This window comes from Hyperolius riggenbachi, chromosome 6, assembly GCF_040937935.1.
Source record: "Hyperolius riggenbachi isolate aHypRig1 chromosome 6, aHypRig1.pri, whole genome shotgun sequence".
NCBI lineage: Eukaryota > Metazoa > Chordata > Amphibia > Anura > Hyperoliidae > Hyperolius > Hyperolius riggenbachi.
Window position 1 is genome coordinate 322,594,785 of NC_090651.1, and position 26,727 is coordinate 322,621,511.

General features: G+C 41.8%; 1 protein-coding gene across 5 annotated transcripts in view; it reads left to right on the forward strand.

The window, feature by feature from the left end:
• Positions 1-26,727, forward strand: part of SHANK1 (SH3 and multiple ankyrin repeat domains 1) — a 656,518-nt gene that overhangs the window by 613,039 nt on the left and 16,752 nt on the right. For all 5 annotated transcript variants that reach the window (XM_068241408.1, XM_068241411.1, XM_068241409.1 and 2 more), the window contains 5 exons: positions 1,953-1,976; positions 12,880-12,936; positions 13,303-13,427; positions 16,936-17,044; positions 19,460-22,004. In XM_068241408.1, coding sequence (XP_068097509.1) covers positions 1,953-1,976; positions 12,880-12,936; positions 13,303-13,427; positions 16,936-17,044; positions 19,460-22,004 — 2,860 coding nt within the window. The remainder of the gene's footprint in view (positions 1-1,952; positions 1,977-12,879; positions 12,937-13,302; positions 13,428-16,935; positions 17,045-19,459; positions 22,005-26,727) is intronic.

Sequence of the window (26,727 nt, forward strand, 5' to 3'; positions counted from 1 at the left end):
TACTGTAAATGCATTTTAACAGGAAGAATAAGAAAAAAATGGAAAAATTCATTATTTCTCAGTTTTCAGCCATTATAGTTTTAAAATAATACATGCCTCCATAATTAAAACTCACGTATTGTATTTGCCCATATGTCCCGGTTATTACACCGTTAAAATTATGTCCCTATCACAATGTATGGCGACAATATTTTATTTGGAAATAAAGGTGCATTTTTTCCATTTTGCATCTATCACTATTTACAAGTTTAAAATAAAAAAAATATAGAAATATTTCATCTTTACATTGATATTTAAAAAGTTTAGACCCTTAGGTAAATATTTACATGTTTTTTTTTTATTGTAATGTCTTTTTTTTTTTCATATAGTAAACATTTTATTTGGGTAGTTTTGGGAGGGTGGGAGGTAAACAATAGATTTATAATGTAAATGTGTGTTAATTTTTTTTTTTTTTTCTTACAGGTGTAGTATTACTTTTTGGCCACAAGATGGCGGCCATGAGTTTGTTTACATGACGTCACTCTAAGCGTAGCACATGCTTAGAGTGACGCATCGGGGAGGGAACAGCCAGAAAAAGCACAGCTTCCGAGAGAAGCTGTCGCTTTTTCAGCGGGGGAGAGGAATTAGTGATCGGGCACCATAGCCCGATAAATTGATTCCGTGGCTACCGAATCCGCGGCCGGGAGTGCGCGTGCTCGCGCGCGATCGGCCGTGGGAGCGCGCGGTAGCGCGCATGGTTCCTGGAAGTAGAAACTACGTCCAGGAACCAAAATAGGTTAATGACAGTATGTTTGTAAAGCTCCTCTTTATCTATGTAGAGGACAGGCTCTGGATACTATAGAGCCTTCGTGTTCCCTCCTGGTGTTCTCATTCCAGCACCGTCCCCTGTTAAAAGTATCCAAACTGCTGCATTCCTTATACGCAAAGTCTGCAGTATGTTGCCGCAGGATCCATGCCTACTGCACGGATTATGCAGCAATGCAAGCCAATGGGTGATGCAGTAAGTGTAAACAAGGGGAGTGCGACTCGGTGCGCATGCGTGGACCAACAGGAATCCCAGGGACATACTTCCTGCCAAGCAGGGAGTGCGTCACAGAGTGGGGGCGGCGCTATGCATATGACCCTGTCGGTGGTGCAGTGTCATATGAAGGCTGGTTTCTGCAGTGCTGGTGCGAGCACCTCACAAATACCTCCTGTTTAAAGGATACCCAAACTGAAATTTGACATAATGAGATAGACATGTGTTTGTACAGTGCCTAGCACACAAATAACTATGCTGAGTTCCTTTTTTCTTTCTCTGCCTGACAGAGTTAAATATCAGGTATGTAAGTGGCTGACTCAGTCCTGACTCAGACAGTAAGTGACTGCAGTGTGACCCTCGCTGATAAGAAATTCCCCATTTTTACCTCTTTCTTGCTCTCATAAGCCATTTTCTGCTGGGAAAGTGTTTTATAGTTGGAATTTCTTATCAGTGAGGGTCACACTGTAGTCACTTCCTGTCTGAGTCAGGACTGAGTCAGCCACTTGCATACCTTATATTTAACTCTTTCAGGCAGAGAAATAAAAAAAGGAACACAGCATAGCTATTTGTGTGCTAGGCACTGTACATACACATGTCTATCTCATTATGTCACATGTCAGTTCGGGTATCCTTTAAAGAAGGCAAACTTCTGTTTTCTATACTATTTTAGTAAGAGGGCTTTTGGTCTTTTTCAGCCCCCTTACGCACTCCTAGGATTTTTGACTTGCCGAGAGCTTGCTGGGCAATCTGTAACGTTAAATAGTTTGGCAGCTATACTTTGTTATTTTATTATGAGGGTTTATACTGTACTTATTATGAGGGTTTATACTGTACTTATTATGAGGGTTTATACTGTAAAGGGTTTGAGTTTATAGATGCTTAACGTACTTAACTACACTCATGTTAACCATTTGTCTGTTGTTTCCTGTAGTTTCTCCTTGGAAAAAGAAAAACGGTGAGCCATTATTCCTCTGTTTTGCACTTGTGAAAATACTATATTTAGTTGCATTTACCCTTTTATTTTCCATTCTTTTCCTCGTGGGAATGAATAATAATTTTCCTACAGGATTCAGATCTCATGCTACCACCCACTGGAAATGAGACTTAAAGCGGCCACACATGATACCATTTTTTATATTTCTTTTCAATTCAAAAAGTGCAATCAATCAATTTTCCTAATTAATAGTAACATTTGAGAAATTTTGCCAATGTATCACACACGTGTTCAATTTCTCCCCAATTTTGAAAAAAAAAGGAGAAAACTCTTGAAATTTACTTGTGTCTGTAAATCAAGAAATTAACAATCTCTTGATCAAGTTTTATTGAAAAAACCCTGCAAAAGTTTACCTACATTTTCACAATTACGCCTATATGTAATTACGATTTGTAAATTCAATTGATTTCGCAAAGTCATTCGTAATTTGTAATAAAATTTAGCATTTTTTTTTGCGTAATTTCATGCCGAATTTAGCAGTGAATAACAAAGCCCCCTTACATGCTATTGACACCAAAATTGCTATATATTTGAAAGAGAATAGTGGATATAAGTCAAAAGAATTTTCCAAAAACACCTCGTAGTTTTTGAGTAAATCTATTTTAAAAATGCAAAGAAAAAAAAACATTTTTAAAAATGAAAAATGACAGTTTAAAGGATACCCGAACTGACGTGTGACATGATGAGATAGACATGGGTATGTACCGTGCCTAGCACACTAATAACTAGGATGTGTTCCTTTTTTTCTTTCTCTGTCTGAAAGAGTTAAATATCAGTTATGTAAGTGGCTGACTCAGTCCTGACTCAGACAGGAAGTGACTACAGTGTTACCCTCACTGATAAGAAATTCCAACTATAAAACACTTTCCTAGCAGAAAATGGCTTCTGAGAGCAAGAAAGAGATAAAAGGGGAATTTCTTATCAGTGAGGGTCACACTGTAGTCACTTCCTGTCTGAGTTAGGACTGAGTCAGCCACTTACATACCTGATATTTAACTCTTTCAGACAGAGAAATAAAAAAAAAAGGAACACAGCCTAGTTATTTGTGTGCTAAGCACTGTACATACACATGTCTATCTCATTATGTCATATTTCAGTTCGGGTATCCTTTAGGGCCCTTTTTCACTAGAGCGATTGTGATTGCTGAATCGCAAAATCGCAAATCGCTAGTGATTTTTAAATCGCTAGGGTTGTTACTTTATCATAGAAATCATGAGAAGTATTTTCCACTACAGTGATTCGATTTGGAAATCGCTAATCGCAAATCGCAATCGCTTGCTGGAGCGATTTTTACAATGATAATGCAATGCAAATAAAAATCGCAAATCGCAATCGCATAACAGAATTAATGAAAAATCGCAATCGCAATCACTGGCGTTTGTGATTTGTGATTGCGATTGCTAGTGGAAAAGGGCCCTTAAACACGATTTTTCTATTCATTTTTAAAATCAATTTTCTCAAAAACTACAGCATCTTTTTTTGACTTGTTCCTACTATTCTCCTTAACTACCCGAAGACCGCTCCACGCCCATGGGCCTGGCCGCGGCGGCAGCCCCAGGGCCGCCTAACGCCGATCCTGGCGGCTGTATTTTGCATGAGATTGTGCCTAGGCTGCGCGCACATCTCCTGCTCAGGAGGCGGAGCTCCGCCCCGCCTTCAGTCGGGAGACTGTAAGACTGCAAACCGCCGTCTTTACAGTTAGTACAGCGCTGCGGTAAGCAGCAGCGCTGTACTGGGGACAGCCGTGTGACACGGCTGTGCCTCTGGGGGACAAGAGAGCGATCGGCTCTCATAGGCAGAAGCCTATGACAGTTGATCGCCAGGATTGGCTGGCTGGGGGGGGGAGCAGATTGAAAAATGAATAAATACAAAAATAGTCAAAAACAGTCAAAAAAAACAAACATAAATATTTATAAGAAAAAAAAAATAAACAACTTGGGGGGCGATCAGACCCCACCAACAGAGAGCTCTGTTGGTGGGGGGAAAAGGGGGGGGAGAAATAACTTGTGTGCTGTGTTGTGCGGCCCTGCAGCTTGGCCTTAAAGCTGCAGTGGCCATTTTAGTAAAAATGTGCCTGGTCTTTAGGGGGGGTTTACCACTGTGGTCCTCAAGTGGTTAACATATTTAGCAATTTTGGTTGCAATAGCATTTATGGGGGCTTTGCTATTAACTGCCAAAGTCGGCACAAAATTACGCAAAATTATGAGTTATTACTATTACATACAAAATTAATTACGTTTTTCTCTGAAATTTTGCATTATGATTACGATCCATATTTGTGAATTTCGATGCGAAATTTTAGCCCACCACTGGTTGTCAGTTGTAACTGGCAGGACAGCTGATAACTGATGCAAGATAATGTCCATGTTTCCTTATGGCCTCTTTCACACTATGTGCTGAAAAACTGAAACTTTTTTACAATGCACTGCCAAGGAAAAATAAAATGCACCCTGCTGGGAAGAAAGTACGTCACTAGGTTTCCATGAAATTCCTGTCAGTTCACGTATGCGCACTGCAACACAACGCACGCCGTTGTTTACACTACATGCGTTGCCCATAGACTTTCTTTACCCCAAGCTCCGTGAGTTAAAGGGATACTGTAGGGGGGTCAGGGGAAAATGAGTTGAACTTACCCGGGGCTTCTAATGGTCCCCCACAGACATCCTGTGCCCGCGCAGCCACTCACCGATGCTCTGGCCCCGCCTCTGGTTCACTTCCAGAATTTCAGACTTTAAAGTCTGAAAACCACTGCGCCTGCGTTGCCGTGTCCTCGATCCCGCTCATGTCACCAGGAGCATACTGCGCAGGCACAGACCATACTGGGCTTGAGCCGTACGCACTTGGTGACAACAGCGGGAGCGAGGACACGGCAACGCAGGCGCAGTGGTTTTCAGACTTTAAAGTCTGAAATTCTGGAGGTGAACCAGAGGCGGGGCCGGAGCATCGGTGAGTGGCTGCGTGGGCACAGGATGTCTGCGGGGGACCATTAGAAGCACCCAGTAAGTTAAACTCATTTTTCCCCGACCCCCTACAGTATCCCTTTAAGCGCGGTGCTTGCAGTAACGCGCTGCTGCCCTTGTGTCAGCTTGGATACTTCTGGCGGACCGCAAGGGAATGCAATAAGTGTGAAAGTCTCCATAGACATTGCTTTTGCCCTTGTGGCAAAAAAGGATGACACACTCAGAAACTACCCGATAGTTTAAAAGGGGCCTCAAACACGGATATACTGCGCCTGCATGAATACGGCCACGCCTGCGCAGTAAGCCGGTGCTACTGGGCAGGCACAGTCATGCTCATGTGGCTTCAGCATGGTCATGCTGGTGCCAGAATAAAAGGGTGGCCCTGATCAACAGGAGGGTCCCAGGCAGCAGTGAGGAGGAAAGAACAGTGTGGGAAGCCTCATTAGGATCCAGAAGCTTTTCTCACCGGTGGCTGGGTAGTGTAATGGTTAAGGGCTCTGCCTCTGACACAGGAGACCAGGGTTCCAATCTCGGCTCTGCCTGTTCAGTAAGCCAGCACCTATTCAGTAGGAGACCCTGGGCAAGACTCCCTAACACTGCTACTGCCTATTGAGCGCGTCCTAGTGGCTGCAGCTCTGGCGCTTTAAGTCCGCCAGGAGAAAAGCGTGATATAAATGTTCTGTGTTTGTTTGTGGTATGTGTGAGCCCGAGCTTTGGTTCAAGTTCTCTTCTACAGAGGTATTTCTACACAGTGGCTGGATAGTATACTGGGTAAGGGCCCTGCCTCTGATACAGGAGACTAGGGTTCGAACCTTGTCTTTTCCTGTTCAGCAAACCTGCACCTATTCAATGAGGAGACCTTGGGCAAGACTCCCTAACACTGCTACTGCCTACAGTGTGCACCCTAGTGGTCTCTTTGGGGACCCTCCCCCTCTGTCCCTCTTTCCTCCTTATTTGTCCCTCTTTCAGGACTGATGTACAGATTTGTGTTAATATATTTATTTTTTCTACTGAAAAATGTGTTTAATTGACTCTAAACTTTATTCCCATCCTTTAAATTTATATACTTATTATTTTTAAAATGTTAATATGAAGGAAAATGAACCAGGAAAGAAAGGACCAGTGTGATCAGAATTATAAAACAACACATTTTTTTCTTTGAAATTTTTATGGTATGCGTGACTAAGGGTGTGCCAGAGGTGTGGTAAGGGGTGTGGCAGGGGGGGTGGCTTAAGTGTCCCTCTTTCTTATCTCAAAAAGTTGGGAGGTATGGTTGACCAAGTGGAATTTCCCCATCCTCATTTTTTCTTCCAAAAGACGTTCTCTCCTCTCCCCCATTAATCAACATCAGCATGCACGTTTAGTATTCCCAATGTGCTTACCGGCATCTGTGGAAAGATCACTCACAAGGATTAATCTGCAGTCAGTGAATTCCTGCACCCCTGAATGCCCTCCAGCATCTACCACAAGACTAGGAAGCCTGGGATATTTTTGTGTACTTTGACAACATGCCAGAGTATGAAGTAGAATTTCCATTTAAATGTTCGGAATCTTATCTCCCTGCAGCTATTTCCCCTCTTCCTTTCTAAGAGAACGCGGAGGTGGCTGCAGGTACAGAACAATGGCCGACACGTTCACAGCTAGACTGTCAAACACAGGTCATTCAGACTTCTGAATGGTCTCTTCAATGGACCATTGAAAGTTGTTTCCGTCTTTACCGAGGGGACCAGCGCTGTTGTGTGCTATGTCACAATGGTATAACGGCAACACGCCACACTCTATGCCCTTGTCGGCAGCTCGTGGCTTGAGCTCTGAGAAGTGACTGAGCAAAGCAAATTAATTATTTATCACTCAGTGCCTGTCCTTCATTCGCACATTCCTCTCTTGACAAATGTGCTTGAAAACCGCAGACGAAGTACACCTCACGGTAATTAACTGTAAGCCACAGAGCAGTCCGGTTTAAAGAAGGATTGCATGAGATATAGGAAAAACAAGATACGTAGTAGGGAAGGATGTAGGGCTAAAAGGATACCTGTTTTAGCAATTAGCTGCCATTTGCCTGGGCTGGTGTGACATGGTGGTTCTTGTGTTGCTGAGGTAGAACCTGGAATGGAACAACATTGAGATGCTGTAGAGATGGTAGCAGTGTGGGTGACTGAACAGCTGTCAGTGCTGCAGGTTGTCAAAAAAGCAACAGCATGTGTTAAAACGATAGCGCCAACCCTGACTAAGAAGCTTGTGTTATTATTGTAATCTTTTATTTATAAGGGCCAACATATTACACAGCACTGTGCTGTAAATAGAGCGTGTATGTGACATACATGTATGCATGACAGTTTACAAACTATGACATGGGAGGAAGAGAGGACCTTGCCCAACAGAGCTTATTACAATCCAAGAGGTGGGTGAAGAATTGTATACGATAGGTAGGGAAAATAGAACTGTAAGTAACTGGAGAGGGTTAAAGGAAACTGAGAGGGAGGCTGCCATATTCATTTCCTTTTAAACTATACCAGTTGCCTGGCAGCCCTGCTGATCCTGTGTCTCTGATACTTTTAGCCATAGACTCTGAACAAACATAGCAGATCAGGTACTCTGGCTCAGCTTATGCAGGTTTTACTGGATTAGCCATATGCTTGTTCCAGGGTTTTGACTCAGACACTACTTATGCCAGAAGATCAACAGAGCTGCCAGGGAACTGGCATTATTTACAAGAAAATACATATGGTAGCCTCCATTTCCCTCTTAAAGGTGCCTTCAGGCAGTGTTCTCACTAATTGTGAAATATTGAATGCTTATTCGCATTTTTGCTTTAAAATGCTTGTTAGTATTAAAATTTTCAAACACTTTTTAGACTGCAGGTAATAAAAGTCAGTGGGAAGTTGCATGCGTTTGCAATCTTATGTTTCAAGAAGTATGTTTTCGTTTGCGCATGCTCATAAAAGAACCAGGTTCGTAACTACAGGGGAGCAGCCCCTGCGACAGCAGGGGGGGGGGGGCAGAGCTCTAAGGGGGCCCCAACTACTCATTTTTCTGATAAAGGGCTCCATCCTTCAGATCAGGTGTTTTTGTGGCTACACTTGTTATGGATGTGAAGATTATCATGTCCACACTTGTCTTATGATCCTTGCAAGATGGGCCCCTGGGCAGTGAGGGTGACCGGGGTAGGCAAGGGAAAGGGTGTGACCATTGGGGAGCCCCCTTTAAAGTTTTGCTGGGGGCCCCATGATTTGTAGTTTCTCCACTGAAAAGAATGCGCATTTTTACTAAAGTGTGAATCTCTATAGACTTCCATTAGATGCGGGGTAAGTGCGTTTTTGCACATTTGCATAACGCACTCAAATTTGAATAATTGTGAGGCGGGGGACATATGTGCAAGCAATCTTGTGTTTTTTTTGCAATGCGAAAACGCACATAATGGAGAAAACGCATGTATGTAGAATCGCAGGAAGTGGGGATGATGTACGTTTCCAACTGCAGGGAAAACAATCCTGTCTCTGTTGACTTTTTCTGAGCAGTGCGTGTGGCTCCCTATTACCGACATTCAGTTGCCATCAGCTGCCTATTGCCAAAACGGTGCTGACACTGCAGATTCATCCATGGAAAAACGCAGCCATGGCAATCTTTAGCCATGTTTTTTCCATACTTGCAAATCTGCGTTTTTCAAATTCGGGAAAGAACACATGCCAAATGCAATCCCATTGACTTGCATTAGATGTACGTTGTATGCGAATTAGGTACAAATGAGTCAAAAACACAATTTGCACCCGAAGAGATGAATGGACAACGAGGAAAAGATCTAGAGATGTTTTGTTATTAGGACAACTAAGGCCCAGTTCACACGTGCGACTGCGGATGTCTCGTATCGCTAAAGTCATACGCTTTTCTGCTACTAAACATCACTGGTATCTTTGACATCATTTACCATTTATTCCTCATTGCGTTTTGAACCCCTAGCCTAGGGGGATACAGAACCACAAACACAAGTGCCTCTAGAAGCTACTGTATATGCAGTATCTGGGAAATTTTGATCACCCGTGGCGCCTGCACAATAAACAGTAAATGCACTGAGATGAACTTTTCCAATGATCTCAATGCCAATGTGGTGGATGCTGGTGGTAGACATGGAGGACGGCTGCCAGCAGTTGCCCATGTGAACCAACTCTTAGGGCTGGAACCCACAGGAGCGCTTTTGGCAGCGTTTTGGCAGCACTGCGATACGCTAGCAGCTTGCCAAAACGCTGGGCTAATGTTAATGGATGGGGCAACTTCCACAGGAGCGTTTGCGTTTCCCAGAAACGCAAACGCAGGACCTGCAGCATTTTGGGAGCGTTAGCGCTTCAATGTAAAATATTGAAACGCTAGCAGAAACGCTCAGCAAAACCTAAACTGAGCGGTTTTGCTAGCGTTTTGCGGTTCAGCACACTGTAACAAAATTAAAAATAATTCACAGGACCAATCAGGATAAAAACGCAAAACGCAAAACGCTACGCGCCCGCTGGGCAAAAAAATACAATGTTGCAAAACACGACCAAAAACGCGCATGAATCTGCTTGCAAACCGCTCAGACAAAACGCTAGCGGTTGCGTTTTGCGTTTGCTGATTTCAGTGGGTTCCAGGCCTTAAAGAGACACTGAAGCGAAAAAAAAAATATGATATAGTGAATTGGTTGTGTACTATGAATAATTACTAGAAGATTAGCAGCAAAGAAAATATTCTCATATTTTTATTTTCAGGTATATAGTGTTTTTTCTAACATTGCATCATTCTATAATATGTGCAGATTACACAACATTTAGCATTCAAAATGATTCTTTCAGAGCAGTCTGTGAACTAATGACCTCTCCTCTGGTAGAGAAAAAGTAAACAGTTGAGATAATAAAAGTCAGATAACAGCCCTCTCCACGACTTTGAAAGTCGTAGAGCTTAATGGCTTGTTTGCATAGAGATAACAACTGGAGTTTTTTAACTCTTCCTGTACTGGAAACAATTAGACTAATGTATCTGATCTTAATGTTTTATTTCTTAGCTGTACTACACATACAAATCATAATATCATATTTTTTTTCCACTTCAGTGTCTCTTTAAATGGCCTTCTCAAACGCTTAGTCACGTTTTTTTTGGCTGTAATGTAGGGCAGGAACCACTGCTGCAGGGCCACTGTAGAAGTTTGTGGGGAGGTGTGTAGTCCAGAGGAGTGCCAAGACTTTCTACGGATACAGGAAAAACACAGACAGAGACCAGGAGCCCCTTATGGTGTAGTATGTTAATGTCAGGTTCTGGATCAGTGTGATGAGGTACTCACAAAGGTGGGTTGCAAGACCAGCAACCACAGTATAAAAACAAGTGAGGACATCTCGTCCCCATTCAGATTCTTTGTCTTCAAATGTGTGGGTCGCACTCCAGAAAATACAATTGTTTGGCTACACAAAACAAACAACTAACAGCAAACTCGAATAGCTAGGGGTCTGTAAAAAATATCACTGGGAGGGAGAAGGTGCCCAAAAAATAACCATGGATGTAATAAATATAAAATGGCTTACCTCTAAGAAGAAGGGACAACCCCAACATAAGAAGGAAATTTAAATAATCAGACACAAAAACAATTATTTTTGTGTCTGATTATTAAAATGTATTTCTTATATCGGCATTGCCCCTGGTAAGCCATTTTATATTTATTACATCCATGGTTATTTTTTGGGGCGCCTCTTCCCTCCCAGTAATACTTTAGGGGTTAGATTTTCTTTGCTTATTTTTGTTGACTTGATCACATTTTGGTCAGATGTACAAGTTAATGGTGGGTCCACCAGCTGAACAAATATTTTGTTTCAGATTTAAATTATTGCTATGGTTTATCCTGCTTAAAACTTGTGTCATTCTTTGTAAACTTCGATATATGTTTTTGTTCTTCTGTCAGATTTTCTCCAGTCATGTGAGCAGCTTTTTATCTGTTTCTGCTTTTTATTTTTTTGTGCTTCTGTTTTTGTTAATTTTTAAACTAGAAGACTTCTAAGCTAGGCACATACTTTACACTTTTGTCTCTAGAAACAATCTTTATGGAGCATTTTGAATAGCAATGGGGGGTTGAAGACATGTTAACAAAACTCTGCTGCAGAAAATTCTTTTTAAGCTCCTGCAGGAGCAAAAGAGATCAGGCTCAAGTGATCGGACCTAGTGGATCACTAGTAGGAAGGCCAATGATGTCGGGGACACCTGTACACACTTCAGATTTATTGCTGAAATGACCAGAAACAATTTATTTGGCTGCGGAAAATCTACATTTTCAGTTTAACTTAAGGACAGTTTCACATTAGCAGCATGCGTTTTAGTTGTGGAGTGATTGGATGATCACAACGCTAAAAACAGGCTTTGGAGATACCCGTGGCAATGCGTAGTAATGTTTGGCAGCAAGCCATACTATAAGTGAAGCTCTCTAGCGCTCACTTCTTGTGGGGGAAATACAAATTGCACGGAAGTGTATTGAAAAAATATGCTCCCGCGCTAGAGCACCGCAATGCGAAACAGTTTAAAATATCTGCAGCGCCATTGACTCACATGACTTCAATACACGTCGCCACGGATGTTGACCCATAATGTGCTTCCAGTGCATTGTACCACGTCAGGTATGAAATATCCCATAGACTTTCATTACTTTACCGTTACCCTGCGGTAAAAACAGGTAACACAATGTAATGAAAACACTCTAGTGTGAAAGGGGCCCTTAGGCATATAACAAAGCCTGTCTCAGGCAACATCCTTCTTATGTGTTACGAGGATTAGTTGTTTAGGTAAGTACATGCGCAAGAGTCTCTCCCGTAAAATGACAGAGCACGTAATGTCTTCTCGGGAATCTACTTCCGATCTTGTTTCCAAAGTAGGCCAGAGCTCTTTAGGAACCTCTGCCTGCAGTGTGCCCCCAGTTCAGCAGCCACCAATCAGACCATGGTTGCTGAGCTAGCCTGAAAAATTTACCATTTTCTTTATTAAAACACAATCCGTGTATTCACTACTGTTTAGTGGATCGGTCTCTCCAAAAGCAGCAGCAGTAGATCTGCCTAGCCAAGGTGAATTTGCAAAGTTTTATTTTACGGTGAAGTACATTGTAATAAGAAATGCATGTGATCTGCAGAAAAAAGCAGAAATTTGTCTGTTTTTTTTGGTTTTTTTTTACTGCTGAGGGGAAAAAAAATGGAACATTCAACAAATCTCAAATTCTTGATTGAGCCATTGACTTCAATGATGATTGTGATGTTGAGGGCTTTGCCGAGAGATCTCCCGTAAAGGAGATCCAATATGGGCAGCATAGTATGACATTTCTGTGTGCAATGACCTCTCAGAACTTTTTATTTTTTAAAAAGGGACTTCTTACAATAACCGAGGTGACCTCTTCTTCAACAAACGGAGGATCCACTAGGGTCAGCATACTACTGCATTTCTGTATGTCGTAACCCCTAATGGAACAGTTATGCATTCCCCATAAAAAGTAACACAAGTAGCCTACCTGAAATACCTGTCACATCCATTATGGGTCATGGACAACACTAATGCCCTGTCCTGCTCAGCCTTGAATGGAGGCACAACTGCTTGATGTTATTATGGAGAAATTATAGTGTTTGTTTCCTGGTACATTACTGTTACAATATTTAGCGATTGCTGTTCATTGATACACAAAAATGGTGGCCACATGCAAGTAACCTGTTAATTTTACAGTATTTGGTGTGCTCATTATGCATGAAATTGAAACTTTGATTGTTAAAAAGAACAACTTTTAACGTTAAGGTAATATCAAGTTTTGAATAACTTTAATTCCACAAAGCTTAAAAAAAATCTATTGACAGTATAAATGTAAAATCAATTTCTGTGGTGCAGCTGAGTGATTAATGCATGATATGTGTTTCTCTTAGATTATGAACCACCTCAGAACACAGAGAAGAAAAGGACTGTCTATCAAATGGCACTAAGTAAGAGTTCCTCTGATCACCCTCCATTTTCAGGTCCTAATTACAGTAATTAGACAGCCATGTGCCCCTAGCCTAGATAGTGGAATTTAGCAACTGGGGCGGGACAAATACCAGAATGAGGCTTCCAGGAAAGCTGCTGCATTTGATTGGTCCATTTCTAACCGGCATATAATGTATACAATTAGCATAACTTTTGATTCAACCAAGAAGTTTTAGCATACCGTTGACCATTCCTAGTCGTAAGCTATACTTTTGTCACATAATTGCTTACGTCCATGGGAAAACTCAGCACCATGTATTGCATAGTCCTTCAGTGTAGTTTTCTACATTGCGGTTGGTCACTCTTTGTCTTTTCTTTCACAACAGATAAGTTGGATGAGATCCTGGCTGCAGCTCAGCAAACCATAAGCGTGAATGAGAGTTCCAGTCCAGGCACTCTGGCATCACTTGGAACACCACGAGGTGGAGGGAAGAGCTTTTTCTCCTCAGAGGTAGACAGCCCTCCTACATCTGTGTTGGAGTCTTCTAGTTATCTTTATACAATGTATCTTGCATGAGTAGGATTCATCTAAAAATGCTGGATTGTCTATGACAGGGGTGTTTAACGCAATCATGTAAAGGACCAAAATCTACAACATAGTCTAAGTTAGTGCTTGGCCGAAATTACGCATTAGCGTAAATACGCATCGTAATTCACTACAAATGCACCGTAAGCGTTACGTGTAAGGTTACGGTATTACACGTAATTAATTACGCGTAGACCATAAGTTACGTTATTACGCGTAAAAAATTACGCGTAAGACCGTAAACTCGTATTGAAATTACACAGTCTGCCGTAATCGCGTAATATTACGCTCCCGTATAATATAAAAAAGCCGCCGACTTTAAGGGTTAATAGCAAAGCCCCCTTAAATGCTAAGAGCCTCAAATTTGGAGAATATATTAAGGAGATCAGAAGGAATAAGAGGAAATTTTTTTTTTCAAAAAGACCTTATAGTTTTTCAGAAAATCGATTTTAAAGTTTCAAAGGAAAAATGTATACATTTAAAAACCCGCCGACTTTAACGGTTAATAGCAAAGCCTGCTTAAAATGTAGGAACACCAAATTCCCACGGTATATTAAGGGGATCAGTGGGAATAAGAGGAAAACATTTTTTTCAAAAAGACCTTATAGTTTTTGAGAAAATCGATTTTTAAGTTTCAAGGGGAAAAATGTCTTTTAAATGCGGAAAATGTCAGTTTTTTTTGCACAGGTAACAATAGTGTATTATTTTCATAGATTACCCCAAGTGGGAAGAGTTTTACTTACTTCGTTCTGATTGTGGGAAATATAAAAATAAAAACGATGTGGGGTCCCCCCTCCCAGACCTCTTTAACCCCTTGTCCCCCATGCTGGCTGGTATAGCCAGAATGCGGAGCACCGGCCGCATGGGGCTCAGCACCCTGACTATACCAGCCTGCATGGTTATTGGTGGGTCTCGGAAGGGGAGGGGCAGCCAAGCTTTCCCCTCCCCCTCCGAGCCCTTGTCCAATCCAAGGACAAGGGGCTCTTCTCCACCTCCGATGGGCGGTGGTGGTTGAGGCCGCGATTTCCTGGGGGGGGGGGTTCATGGTGGAATCTGGGAGTCCCCTTTAAAAAGGGGTCCCCCAGATGCCCACCCCCCCTCCCAGGAGAAATGAGTATAGGGGTACTTGTACCCCTTACCCATTTCCTTGAAGAGTTAAAAGTAAATAATCACACAAACAAATATTTTAATTGAACAAAAAACATAACCACGAAAAAAGTCCTTTAATATTCTTAATTAACCATTAATACTTACCTGTCCCTTTAAATAAATGATCCCTCGCATTAGCCTCGGAAATGTTCTATCAGTTACAATGTAACAAAGTTATTACAATGTAACAACTTTGTTACATTGTAACTACGCCGCACCCGACGTCACTCGCTGCTCAGCCGCCGCATACACTTACGCGTCCTTGCAGAACGCTAAGTCCCCGCCGGCTGCCGCTGTCCACCCCGCCCACATCTGTCACCCACATGTCACCCACATGTGGGTGACATGTGGGTGACATGTGGGAGAGGCGGGGAGGGCAGCGGGAGCAGGCGGGACTTAGCGTCCTGCACGGACCCGACAGAGCTCTCTGAGCTACATAGCTCAGAGCTCTCTAAGCATCTTTGAATTTGGGCTCCAAGGAGCCCCATTGGTCCTTAGCAGACCAATGGGGTTCCTTTAAATCAGAAATGTACGCGTAATGATCCGTAAGCGTAGTTTTTTCCATTACGCCCAGCACTAGTCTAAGTTGCTAGCCAAATTATTAGGATTTAACATTTACTGAACAGTCTCAAACTAAGTGGCATAACTATAGGGACTGGGGAGGAGGAATGCTCCTCCCCCTTCTGCAGAGTAGTGCAGTGGAGCAGTTTAATATTTACCTGCTCCTGTGCTGCTTAGGGCCTCCTTTGATCCTCCTGGAAGCCACATGAGGATCTGACATCTGACTCTGAATGCATGTCATGTGATCAGAAACTGGAAGTATGGAAGCATAGAGCGTGCAGCTGCTGGGAAGAACAGAAGAGGCAGACACAGCAAAGTGCTGGAGCAGGTAGATATTACACTGCTCTGTTGTGCTACTCTGCTATGTGGGGGGAAAGGTGTGCAGGTATGTGTGTTTCATCAGCCACATTGGGGGGGGGTTGTATCCCAGGATGGGGGAACATGGTAATTTCGCTGGGGGTGTCCCGTGGGTTATTGCTGCACAAACTGGCAATGTTGAACCTGAAACACCATCGCCATTGTGCTTCTCTGGATGGTAAGGTAGTGCGCTGTCATTCTTTTACTGACAACAATGATGCACAGTTGGAGCTCTTGGGGGCCACATAATATGGCCTGCTGAACTTGTGTTTGACATCTGTGGTCTATGGTATGAGTTGTAGATATGTCTATTGAGAAAGATTCTCAGGGGTTCTGTGATAAAATCATTCATTAACAAAGCTTTTCTCTTGAATTATTTCACCTTACTTAATTTTCGCCTCAACTGTAAGGAGAGCTACTTCATTAGACAAGCAGATAAGGAAGGGATAAAACATGAGATAAGGCTTTCGAAGCAGGAAATTTGGGCACTTGGCGTGTGGCTGGTCATTTGGGCATCGCACAGATTGCAATGTTAATTGCAGATACAGTAACACCCAGTGTAAAATTTGTGTTCTGGCGTTCATAGCAGCACATGTAGCTGAACTCCATATAGCAGCAACAAAAATAGTGGAAAACTTCAGACATTGAACGGGGTAAGTTACTCTTTAGTGTTAGGCATAGGTAGGGGCTGTTAGAGTAATGCATAGAGGGAAAGGGTTAGTGTGAGAAGTAGGTTTGGTAGGGTTACAGTAGAATATCGGTAAAATTACTGACATTCTACTATCTGCATTATCTGCCCCCCCCTTCCCCATAGTAGAATATTGGTTACATTACCAATATATGTAATGGAGCAGAGTGGTATGTACACGCAGACAGGGACCCAGTATAACATGTTAGAACTCTTTACTGAAGAAAACGTGTAGAGATAAATCATACATAACCATCAGGTAATGCAGCTTACTTAGAACAGAGAGAAACACCGAATGAATACAGGAAATCACAATACCATAGTGATCATTGCAGCACTTAACAAACAGTGACATCTTGTGGTTGCATTACTATACTGCTGTTTAAGTAATATTGTTGCTAAAACCAACAATATTACTAGAGGCTTTATCTGGCGCCCAAATATGCAGGTTCCATTTTTGAATTTGTGCTTTGTTTATTTTTTACAATGTATTTGTGTTTCCTTTGAGTATTAGTTCTTCAAGACGAGGCCAACATGTTTGTGGCACGATCACTGTGCTGAGCCATCGTGCTACATTTGTATAGATCACCCAACATTTCATGTACAGTATATTCCTGAATTCAGTCCATGTGTTGCATTGTATTTGTCTATTAATAGTAATCGATTTGTTTTTCACAGCCAAGTTTTGGACAGCATAGAGCTTCAAGTGCACAGTCTGTGTTTGAGGGTCCATCCTATTTGTCCTCTACACCTTCCCAGGCAATGATTCTACGACAAAAGTCTATTGGTAAGAAAAACCTAAGATATTCACTTGTAAATTCTAGTGGCTTAACTAAAATTCCTAAGCCCCCCCCCCCCAAGCGAAACTTTGTTGCCCCCGCCAAATGTTTACACCCTCTTCCCTTGCCTCCCCATGGTTACCTTCTCAGCCTTGGGGCCCATCTCACAAGGGTCATAAAACAAGTGGGCCATCATGATCTTTGCACCCATAACAAGCGTAGCCACAAAAACACCTGATCTGAAGTATAGTGCCCAGTATGCATCTCGCTATGCTCTGACATGAGACTCATAGTATGCCCAGTGTGCAGTAGGTAGACAAAACAGATGAAAACACCCTGGGAACCAGGCCTGGTATATTACCTCAAACAATCAATGGGTATAGAGGTATAGATGGGTATAGAGGTAGTCAACCACTTATAAATCTTAAAGGGTAAAAATCTTTGGACGTTCCCCTTACTGATAGTGGTCTTGAGGTGTTGTTTGCTCTTTTGATTGCTCCAGATGTCTTCTCTGGCTCCAGAGTAGAGGATCATGGTAGTTTAACCCTAGTTAAACTGAGGGGATAGGATGTTAAACCCTAGAGACTAGGTGAGCTAGATTGAATTGACATGATGATGAGCTGCAGTATATCCAAATTATATATGCATGGCTATAAATATAATACAAGGAAGATAGCTTACTTCCAATTTGTAACAATGAATATAAGCAGAGCATTGGTTATAGAAGACTTTATTTATGGCGTGACTTGAGAGAGGGATTGGTCCCTTGGAGAAGTAAACACAGAGACAACTTGTGGCCAGATGGTGCAGTAGGTAAGAAAAAATAGGGTTATTTGGTAAAATAGAAATTTACTAACTAGACAGGGCTGCTCAAAAGGGCAACCAACAAAATTTTTGGGAGAAAAAATGGGGTAAATTGCCAAATCTGTGAAGCTGGCTGGAAGCTAGAGGGTGAAGTATAAATACAAGGGGGAACAATACAGTTAGTAAAACAAAATAAAAAATAAATAAAACCAAAATAAGAATATTGTATGTGCACCATGGCAACGCGTTTCGTGGTGGCCAGAGATGCACTTCCTCAGGCCAAGTTACACTGCCAACTGTGTAATCTAACATTTAGCACCTCTGACATGTTTCACTGAACTCTTCTGACCTCATTAGGTAAAGTCTAAAACAAATAAATATGTATAGAATTACAGCTACTGCATCAAAATATATAGGCAATTAACTTTTTCTCCTGAGTTATCTCCTAGGAGATCATTTCCACATTCTCTTTAATATAACATTTAAACATTTTACAATTCAAAAATTACCTAAATGTTGGTGAAAAAGTACAATCAAAATTATTTTGAGTATTTTCTTACTTGCTGGTGGTTTAAAGGGCATTTTATGACAAGGTATGAAAATATCACCTAGGAGAAAACTCCTAGAAAAAAAAGAATAAGTGAATTCAAAAGGGGCCATTGGCCTATATGCAATCCACTTTATCTCCTAAGTTTTCTCCTAGGTGATATTTTCACATCTTGGCACATATGCAATTCACTTTTTCACCTGAGTTTTCTCCTGGGAGATAATTTTTCATCTTCTATTTAAAATAACTTTCCAGTACTTTTCAACTAAAAAAGTACCAAAAAGTAAATGAAAAAGTACTATCAAAATTATTTTGAGTATTTTCTTGCTTGCTGGTGCCTTAAAAGGTATTTTATTGATAAGTTTAAAAATACCACCTAGGAGAAAACTCAGGAGAAAAAGTTAATTGCATATGGGCCCTTGTCTTAAAATGCCCTTTAAACCACCAGCAATGAAGAAAATACTCAAAATAATTTTGACAGAACTTTCTCACCTACCTTTTAGTACCTTTTAAATTACACAATTTTTGTAAAGTTACTTTAAACAGAAGATGAAATGTTATCCCCAGGAGATAAAGTGAATTGCATAAGGGCCATAGAATACAATGGGACCGATCCAATTCACTTTTATTCCTAAGTTTCTTCTTAGAGATAGATTTTTAGCACTATGCAATACCAAAAAGTAGGTGAAAAAGTACTGCCAAAATTATTATTTTTATTTTATTTATTTTTTTAATTATTATTTTAGTATTTTCTTGCTTGCTGGTGGCTTGAAAGGCATTGTATCGGTAAAACACAATAGGAGAAAACTTGAAGAAAAGTGAATTGGATCATGCCCAAAATATCTCGGAGGACTTAAATGCAATATTAAAAAAAGGTATAGATACACAGTACAGTCTGGTGAAAACACAGCATAAATAACGTCTTACATTAACCATTACCCTACTTATGACCATTATTACAGAACTTGTGATAGATTACAAAACACACACAAAAAAACCCTCTGTTTTTAAATAATGTTTCTTTCTTTAGATAGCTTACAGTCACTCCCATTTACTATCTCATATCTTATAGGTGCTGGAGATGAGGAAAAGCCATTCTTGTCTGCCCCTCCCATGAAATTTAACCGCAGTCTTTCTGTTCCAAGTTCAGAAGATATCCCTCCCCCTCCAACTACTTCTCCTCCCGACCCACCGTACAATACTGCCCCTTCTGCTTCACCCAGGGTTAGCCCAGTTTTGAGATCAAACTTCAATCAAAGTGGTGAGTCCAAGCTATTCTCCCCCAACATGCGTCAGGAAACAAGTATTTTTGACCAGCAAATGATGGAGGCATCGCAGCGTCGGGAGAAGCTCCAGCAACTATACCATCAGGATTCTGAACAAGGAGCAGAGGACCATGTTAGGATGGGGGCTGCCAACATGAGGAGCTGGAGATCCCAGGCTCAAGAAATGCGTTATTTTAATCTACCTGCTAGAGCAGCCAGCACGGCAATGTACGTCCCACCCAAAGCAGTGCGTAGAAAAGGTCAATTAGTTAAACAGGTGAAGGTGGAGAATGAACAACAGCAGCACTTGCAACAACAACAGCAGCAATACCAGTCTCATCACCAGCAACAGTCCAAATCTCATGAAAAAAGTTCCATTCCTATACCTACAATCATTATCAAGGCCCCATCAACCAGTAGTAGTGGAAGGAGCAGTCAAGGCAGTAGTATGGAAGCTGAAACCCAGCCAGATCCTATCCCTTCTTTGCAGCTGAGGGATAACATTGACTTCACAAGCCAGTTTGGAGCAGCTATTGTTGGTGCAGCACGGCGGGACCGTGAGTGGTTTAACGAAGCCCGTCGAAAATCTGCTCTTTTCTTGTCCACTGATGAAGATACAGAGCCTGCTCCTGCCCCAAGATTGAAACATTCCAAATCTATTGATGAGGGCATGTTTTCTAGTGAACCGTACATGCACTTGAATGTTCCCAGTTATGGGGCTCCTGTAAATAGAGACCTTACTAGTGGGTATTCATACCAGCCAAAATCTGGCAAAATATATGGACCCAGTACCACTAGCGCATTTAGCACTGTGTGTTCCACTTATTTACCACAGCTACAGTCATGTTCTAGTTCCATGACAATGTCCAGTGTTAATCCAGTAGCAGGATCCACCCCTCTTATACATCCTTTGACAGGAAAAATCCTAGATCCTAATTCTCCTCTGGGCCTTGCTTTAGCAGCAAGAGAAAGAGCTTTAAAAGAGTCACAGCAGCACAGTAGGAATGAAATAGAAGAAAGAAAGTCACGCCCATCATCTCCACGATTTGCAGAGCAAAAGTCACCAATGGAATCTCGGAGCAGCTCTCCCCACCGACTGTGGGATTCAGGTCCTGTCAAAAGAAAAGAGATGGACTACAAATCTTCCATGGTGTCTCCAACAGGTGAAAGAAAATCAGATGAAAGTTCTGGCCACCGATCTCCCGCCCTCTTGTTACTCCAAGGAGTGGAACATGGTAAAGCTTGGGAGAAGAGGTCAGACGGCTCAGAAAAAATAGAATTACATGTACGTTTCATGGAAAACTCAACTCACAAAGACGAACAAGAAAATAATAAGGTTTCCTCAAATAAAGAGGCAAAAAATGAAAGACCAGTTGTCAACATAGCAGTAAATCATGTTCCATTACCTAGCACAAATGCAGAACCCCATGAAACCAATTCCAAAGAGAATGGTCTCCCATTATTAGTCTTGCCACCCCCAGCACCTTCTATCGATGTAGATGATGAGTTTTTATTTACAGACCCACTTCCTCCACCTTTAGAATTTTCAAACAGTTTTGACAAGCCTGATTCCCCACCAGGTTCATCGGGTGCAGTGGCAAACTTGCCTCCTCCTGTGCCCCCGCCTCCTCCTGACTCTAGTAGCACTCCTGCTCTAGATTCTACCACCTCTAGCCTCACTTCTTATGACAGTGAAGTAGCCAATTTAACCCAGGGGACATCAGAACTCAAAGAACCTCATGTCAACTTTTCCTCTGTTGTATCATCAATCCAAATACCAGCTTCAGATACTATAGAGACTGTAACTGATTCTGGTATTGAGGAAATTGACAGTCGAAGCAGTAGTGATCATCATTTAGAGACCATTAGTAGTGTTTCTACATTGTCAAGCATGTCTGGCCTTTCAACAGAAGGAACAGAACTTCTGGATACTTATATCACTTATCTAGATGGGCAAGCATTTGGTGCTGAAAAGGCTGTTCTCCAAAATAAGATTCGGTCTCGGACTTTCCCAAGTAGAACACCTGGAATACTCAGAGACCCCATTACTGCTACTAATACCACTGTTTCAGTGTCTCCCTGCACAGACAATGTCTTTACACTGACATCATCAAAAGGGCCTTCACTCAGTGCTCCTGCAGAGGCAGCCAAGGATTCTCAGCGGAAATCTCCCACACTTCCTTGGGAAGACTACTCCCAAGAAAAAATTTCTCCGGGCTCTACAGTCAAATCTAACATGATGACAGAATTAAGTTCTAAGCTTCAGCATATAAGTGGAGTGTCTTGGTCAAGGCCACCGGAATCAGCAGTATCATTTACACCAGAGAGACCTTCTTCTCTACAGAGACACAGGTATGAAAGATTCTTGACGAAAAAATGTGATTATGGAAGGAACCGTTTATAAGGCTTCAAAATATGTGACAGTTGCACACTAGGCAGTAGTGACAAGCACATATGCCAATATACTTTTAGCGTTAATTTTTGCAAAAATAATGTTAAATTCAGTTTTTGAGAGAAAATGACATTGAAAATAAGTTTTATTTTTTGCGCTTTTAGTAAATTTTTTCGTGGTAAAAATGTCAGGGTTTTTGTGTTTCCGCACAAATAGAATTTTCAATGCAAAACAGACTTTACCAAAAATTTGCAAGCGACACTTCTAGATAGTATTTTGGGTTTGTTTGGTTTTTTTTGCACTGTACATTCTTTTTGGTGTGTTTTTGTATGCATTTGCAATTTTAATGTGTTTATATGTGGGTTTTTTTGGGGTGGGTTTTGCATTTGCTTTTTTTTTTAATTCATTTTCCTAATCAATCGAATAAAAGACAATAACTTTTTTTTTTTTTTTTTTCTATACAAAAAATGCTTGTAAAAACACATTCCTTTGTGTCTCAATTGAGATACATTATGCGCGTTTTACATGCGTTTTTGAAAATTATGCTGCAAATTGTGTGTTTTCAAAAAGCGCACAATGTAAAAAACACATTTATGCATTTTTACTTGTGTTCCATAGACTTTCAATAGTGGCAAAAATTTTAGCGTTTCTGTCTAGTGTGTTTCTAGCCTCCATGGAGTTGCACAGGTTAACCATTTCAGCCCCCGGGTATTTTTCACCTTATGGACGAGAGGAATTTTCACATTTCAGCACTCCTCCCATTCATTCCCCAATAACTTTATCTCTACTTAGCAAAACAAAATCATCTATACCTTGTTTTTTTCCACCACCAATTAGGCTTTCTTTGGGTGGTACATTATGCTAAGAATTATTTTATTCTAAATGCATTATTATGGGAATAATATGAAAATATTGAAAAAAAATCATTATTTTTCAGTTTTCGGCCATTATAGTTTTAAAATAATTCATGCTACCATAATTGAAATCCACACATTTTATTTGGCCATTTGTCCCGGTTATTGCAATGTTAAAATTATATCCCTAGTAGAATGTATGGTGACAATATTTTATTTGGAAATAAAGGTGCATTTTTTCAGTTTTACATCCATCTTTAATTTTTAGCCCTTTATTTATTAATTATAGGCCCTAAAGTCAGTAGGTGTATTTTACTATCTGGCCACAAGATGTCCCTGTTGAGCAAAACTCTATGTAGCGTACAAGTACGCTACATAGGATACAATGTATTGCTACATTGTAACTGGGGAAGTGAAGCAAGGTTTCAATGGAAACCTGCGATCACAGTGCTGGCGGGGAGATGAATGCATGGGAACTTTGTTCCCATTCATAAATGTAAAGGAGTTATCAGGCATTTCTAAGTAAAATAAGTGCTACTTACCCGGGGCTTCATCCAGTCCCAAGCTCCTACCATATCCCTCGCCACAGCTCTGCCATCAGCCGTTCGCCACCGCGGCCTCCCGGTCCCTGGCAATGACGTCAGGCTGACCTGGAGGTCGGCCTGAACTGTGCCTGTGCGAGCGGCGCTGTCAATCACCGCCACATGGACCGGAGCGTACTGCGCAGGCACAGCACGCCTGCGCAGTACGCTCTGGTCCACATGGCGGTGATTGACAGCCAGAGCCGGGACAAGGTCCTCCAGCACCCAAGGCTGAGACACCAAAGTGCGCCCCTCCGTCCCTCCCACCCCAGCTGTCACACACTGATTGCTATTAGACTAAGAGGGCCACAGGGCCCACAACCTCCCCAACACCTTAATATCTAGTTATCTGGCTTGCAGCCACTGCTATGTATCCCCTTTTCTTATTTCTTTCTACTTCATACACAATTAGAAATGACAGCTGAATGAATTGTGCGCCCCCTCCTACACTGCGCCCTGAGGCTGGAGCCTCTCCAGCCTATGCCTCGGCCCGGCCCTGTTGACAGCGCCGCTTGCACAGGCACAGTACAGGCCGACTCCAGGTCAGCCTGACATCATTGCCGGGGACCGGGAGGCAGCGGCGGCTGACTGTAGAGCTGCGAAGAGGGACATGCTGGGAGCTTGGGGCTGGACGAAGCCCCGGATAAGTAGTAGCTCTTATTTTACTTAGAAATGCCTGATAACTCCTTTAACGATCGGGCGGCAGAAATCACGGTGCGAGATAACGCTGCGGCTCTATGTAAGAATAAACACTGTTTTTGAAAAAAAAACGGTGTTAATTCTTGGTGGTAATGTACGGATTGGCACAGGGGACTTTTGTACCCTGCAGCCAATCTCCCCATGCTCCCGGTAACAGCGCGATCATGGGCATCTGCCCGCCCGATCACCTGCAATCCCCCCAAACTGCAGGGACGTGACTAGTGCGACCCTGCGGCTCTAGCAGCTACCGCTGTGGATGTGAAGCTCACGTCCATGTGACATAAATGGTTAACTGAAGCAATCCACTGATTAATTGATTGTTTTATGGTGCATAGAAGCAAGGCTGGTCAATGAGGTGCAAATCCTTTTCAGGTGATAAAAATGTTATGCTTGCTAATTTTGTTTAAGGCCTCTTTCACACCAAGACGTTGCGTTTTAGGGGACGTTAAGGTAGCATAACGTGCCCCTAACGCAACGCGTGGTGGTGTTGAAGTTGGACGTCAGATTGAGCCGTGTTATGTGGCTCTTGGTGAGCTCTTTTTGTTCTATCTATACTGATAGAACAGCTGCTCCAGGATAGTGATGGGAAGTCCAGATCTTTTCAAGGAATCGGATGATTTGAATCGGATCAATGAAAAGATCCGGATCTTTGAACCAAATCATTTGAATCATTTTACTAGGGTAGCAGACTCGGTGAAATGACTAGCAGGACAGGACTTTCCCTGCACTGTACATTTTGTATGTTCCTGTTTCTTCCAGACAGACATCCACTGTAAACCGAATCTTTCATTGTGATGATCCGGATGATTCGACTCACAAAAAAGATCCGGATCAAATGAACGATTCAGTCATGATCCGGACAACACTACGAGTCCAGGTTACGTCACCACAGTGCAGTGAATATTAATTACCCATGTGGCTAGTCACTGAGCATGTGCAAACAGTCTAACACAACGTGTACACTGTGAATGTCACACAGACTTTGCATTGCTGTGCGTTAGTCTGCATTGGAACATTTTCTAATGTGCGACGTTAACATCGCACTGTGAAAGAGGCCTCAAAGGTTTCAATGAAATTATAATTATATGGTGTAGCCACTGCAGCAGTTGATTGGTCCATTTCTAGAACCTTAGAGGTATCATCTGCATTTTTTTTCTTTCTTCTGGTTAGAGATGGCCAATGATCTCGTTGCAAACAATACCATGATTATGCATGCTTTTGTATTTTTATGTAAAACATTTTGAGATTTTAACCACTTTGCATTCCTGTGTTTTTATCCATTTTTTTTAATCCAAGATTTCTGACTATTTTGGCATATCCACTGTGTCGCAATTGATACAACAATAATTTTTTATTAACTATGCCATCATAATGATACATATATAGTTTTATTTTTTTTATGACAATCTAGGCTTTCTTTGGGTAATATTTAACAATAAGTATTGTTAGATTTCACAAGCATTTTATTAAGCAAATTTGTTTGTATGTACAGATTTTATGTTATCAAATATGTTATTGTTTCTACGTTTGTAAGGGTGTTTGTGCAGGGGGAGTGGTTAGGGTTAGGAATCACCAGGGGGGGTCTTAGGGTTAGGCACCACCAGGGGGGGAGGTTATGGTTAGGCACCATGGAGGATTGTTAGGGTTAGGCACCACCAGCCCAGGGGGGGTGGTTAGGCACCACCAGGGGGGTAGTTAGGGTTAGGCATCACCAGGGGGGTGGTTAGGGTTAGGCATCACCAGGGGGGTGGTTATGGTTAGGCACCTCCGGGGATTGTAAGGGTTAGGCACCACCAGCCCAGGGGGGGGTGGTTAGGGTTAGGCATCACCAGGGGGGTGGTTAGGGTTAGGCACCTCCGGGGATTGTAAGGGTTAGGCACCACCAGCCCAGGGGGGGGTGGTTAGGGCTAGGCACCACCAGGGGAGGGTTCTGTGTGAGAGTAGTGTTAAGTTAAGTTGTATTCTTGAATTATGTTATAGTTTTTAAAGTAAATATCTTTATGTTTTGATTTCCCGTCTGTTTAAAAATGGTACTTAACATTAACATGTTGTCGTTTCACTTTGCGCCCACTTGAAAACAAATTTTTTCGTTAATGAGATTTCGTTATCAAGCCACGGCAATTTGTTATCCCCCCGCGCCCTTTTTTCCCTCGCGATATTTTCTTGCACGCACATAAAACATTTTTGCGGTATTATAGTAAACATGGAGAATGAATCACTCCTGAGATATGAGAGAGCTTTCTATCTAATCTTCATTTTCTGAGCAGATACTATAGTACTGTATTTCCTGACTGTATATTTTGGATGTGGGTTGAAAGCTGTCATTTTTGAGGAACGTATAGTTTTGATATCTATAGTAGTAGCCAAAACTTTGATTTCTTTGTAAATTAGCTGAGTGTAAGTTGTATGGTGGGGTGAAAGTGGCTTTAGTTCCTGTAAAACATAAGGGACCAGATGCAATTCACTTTTTCTCCTGAGTTTTCTCCTTAGAGATACATTTTCATCTTCTCTTTCAAATAACTTTTCAGCACTTTGCAAGTGAAAATAGT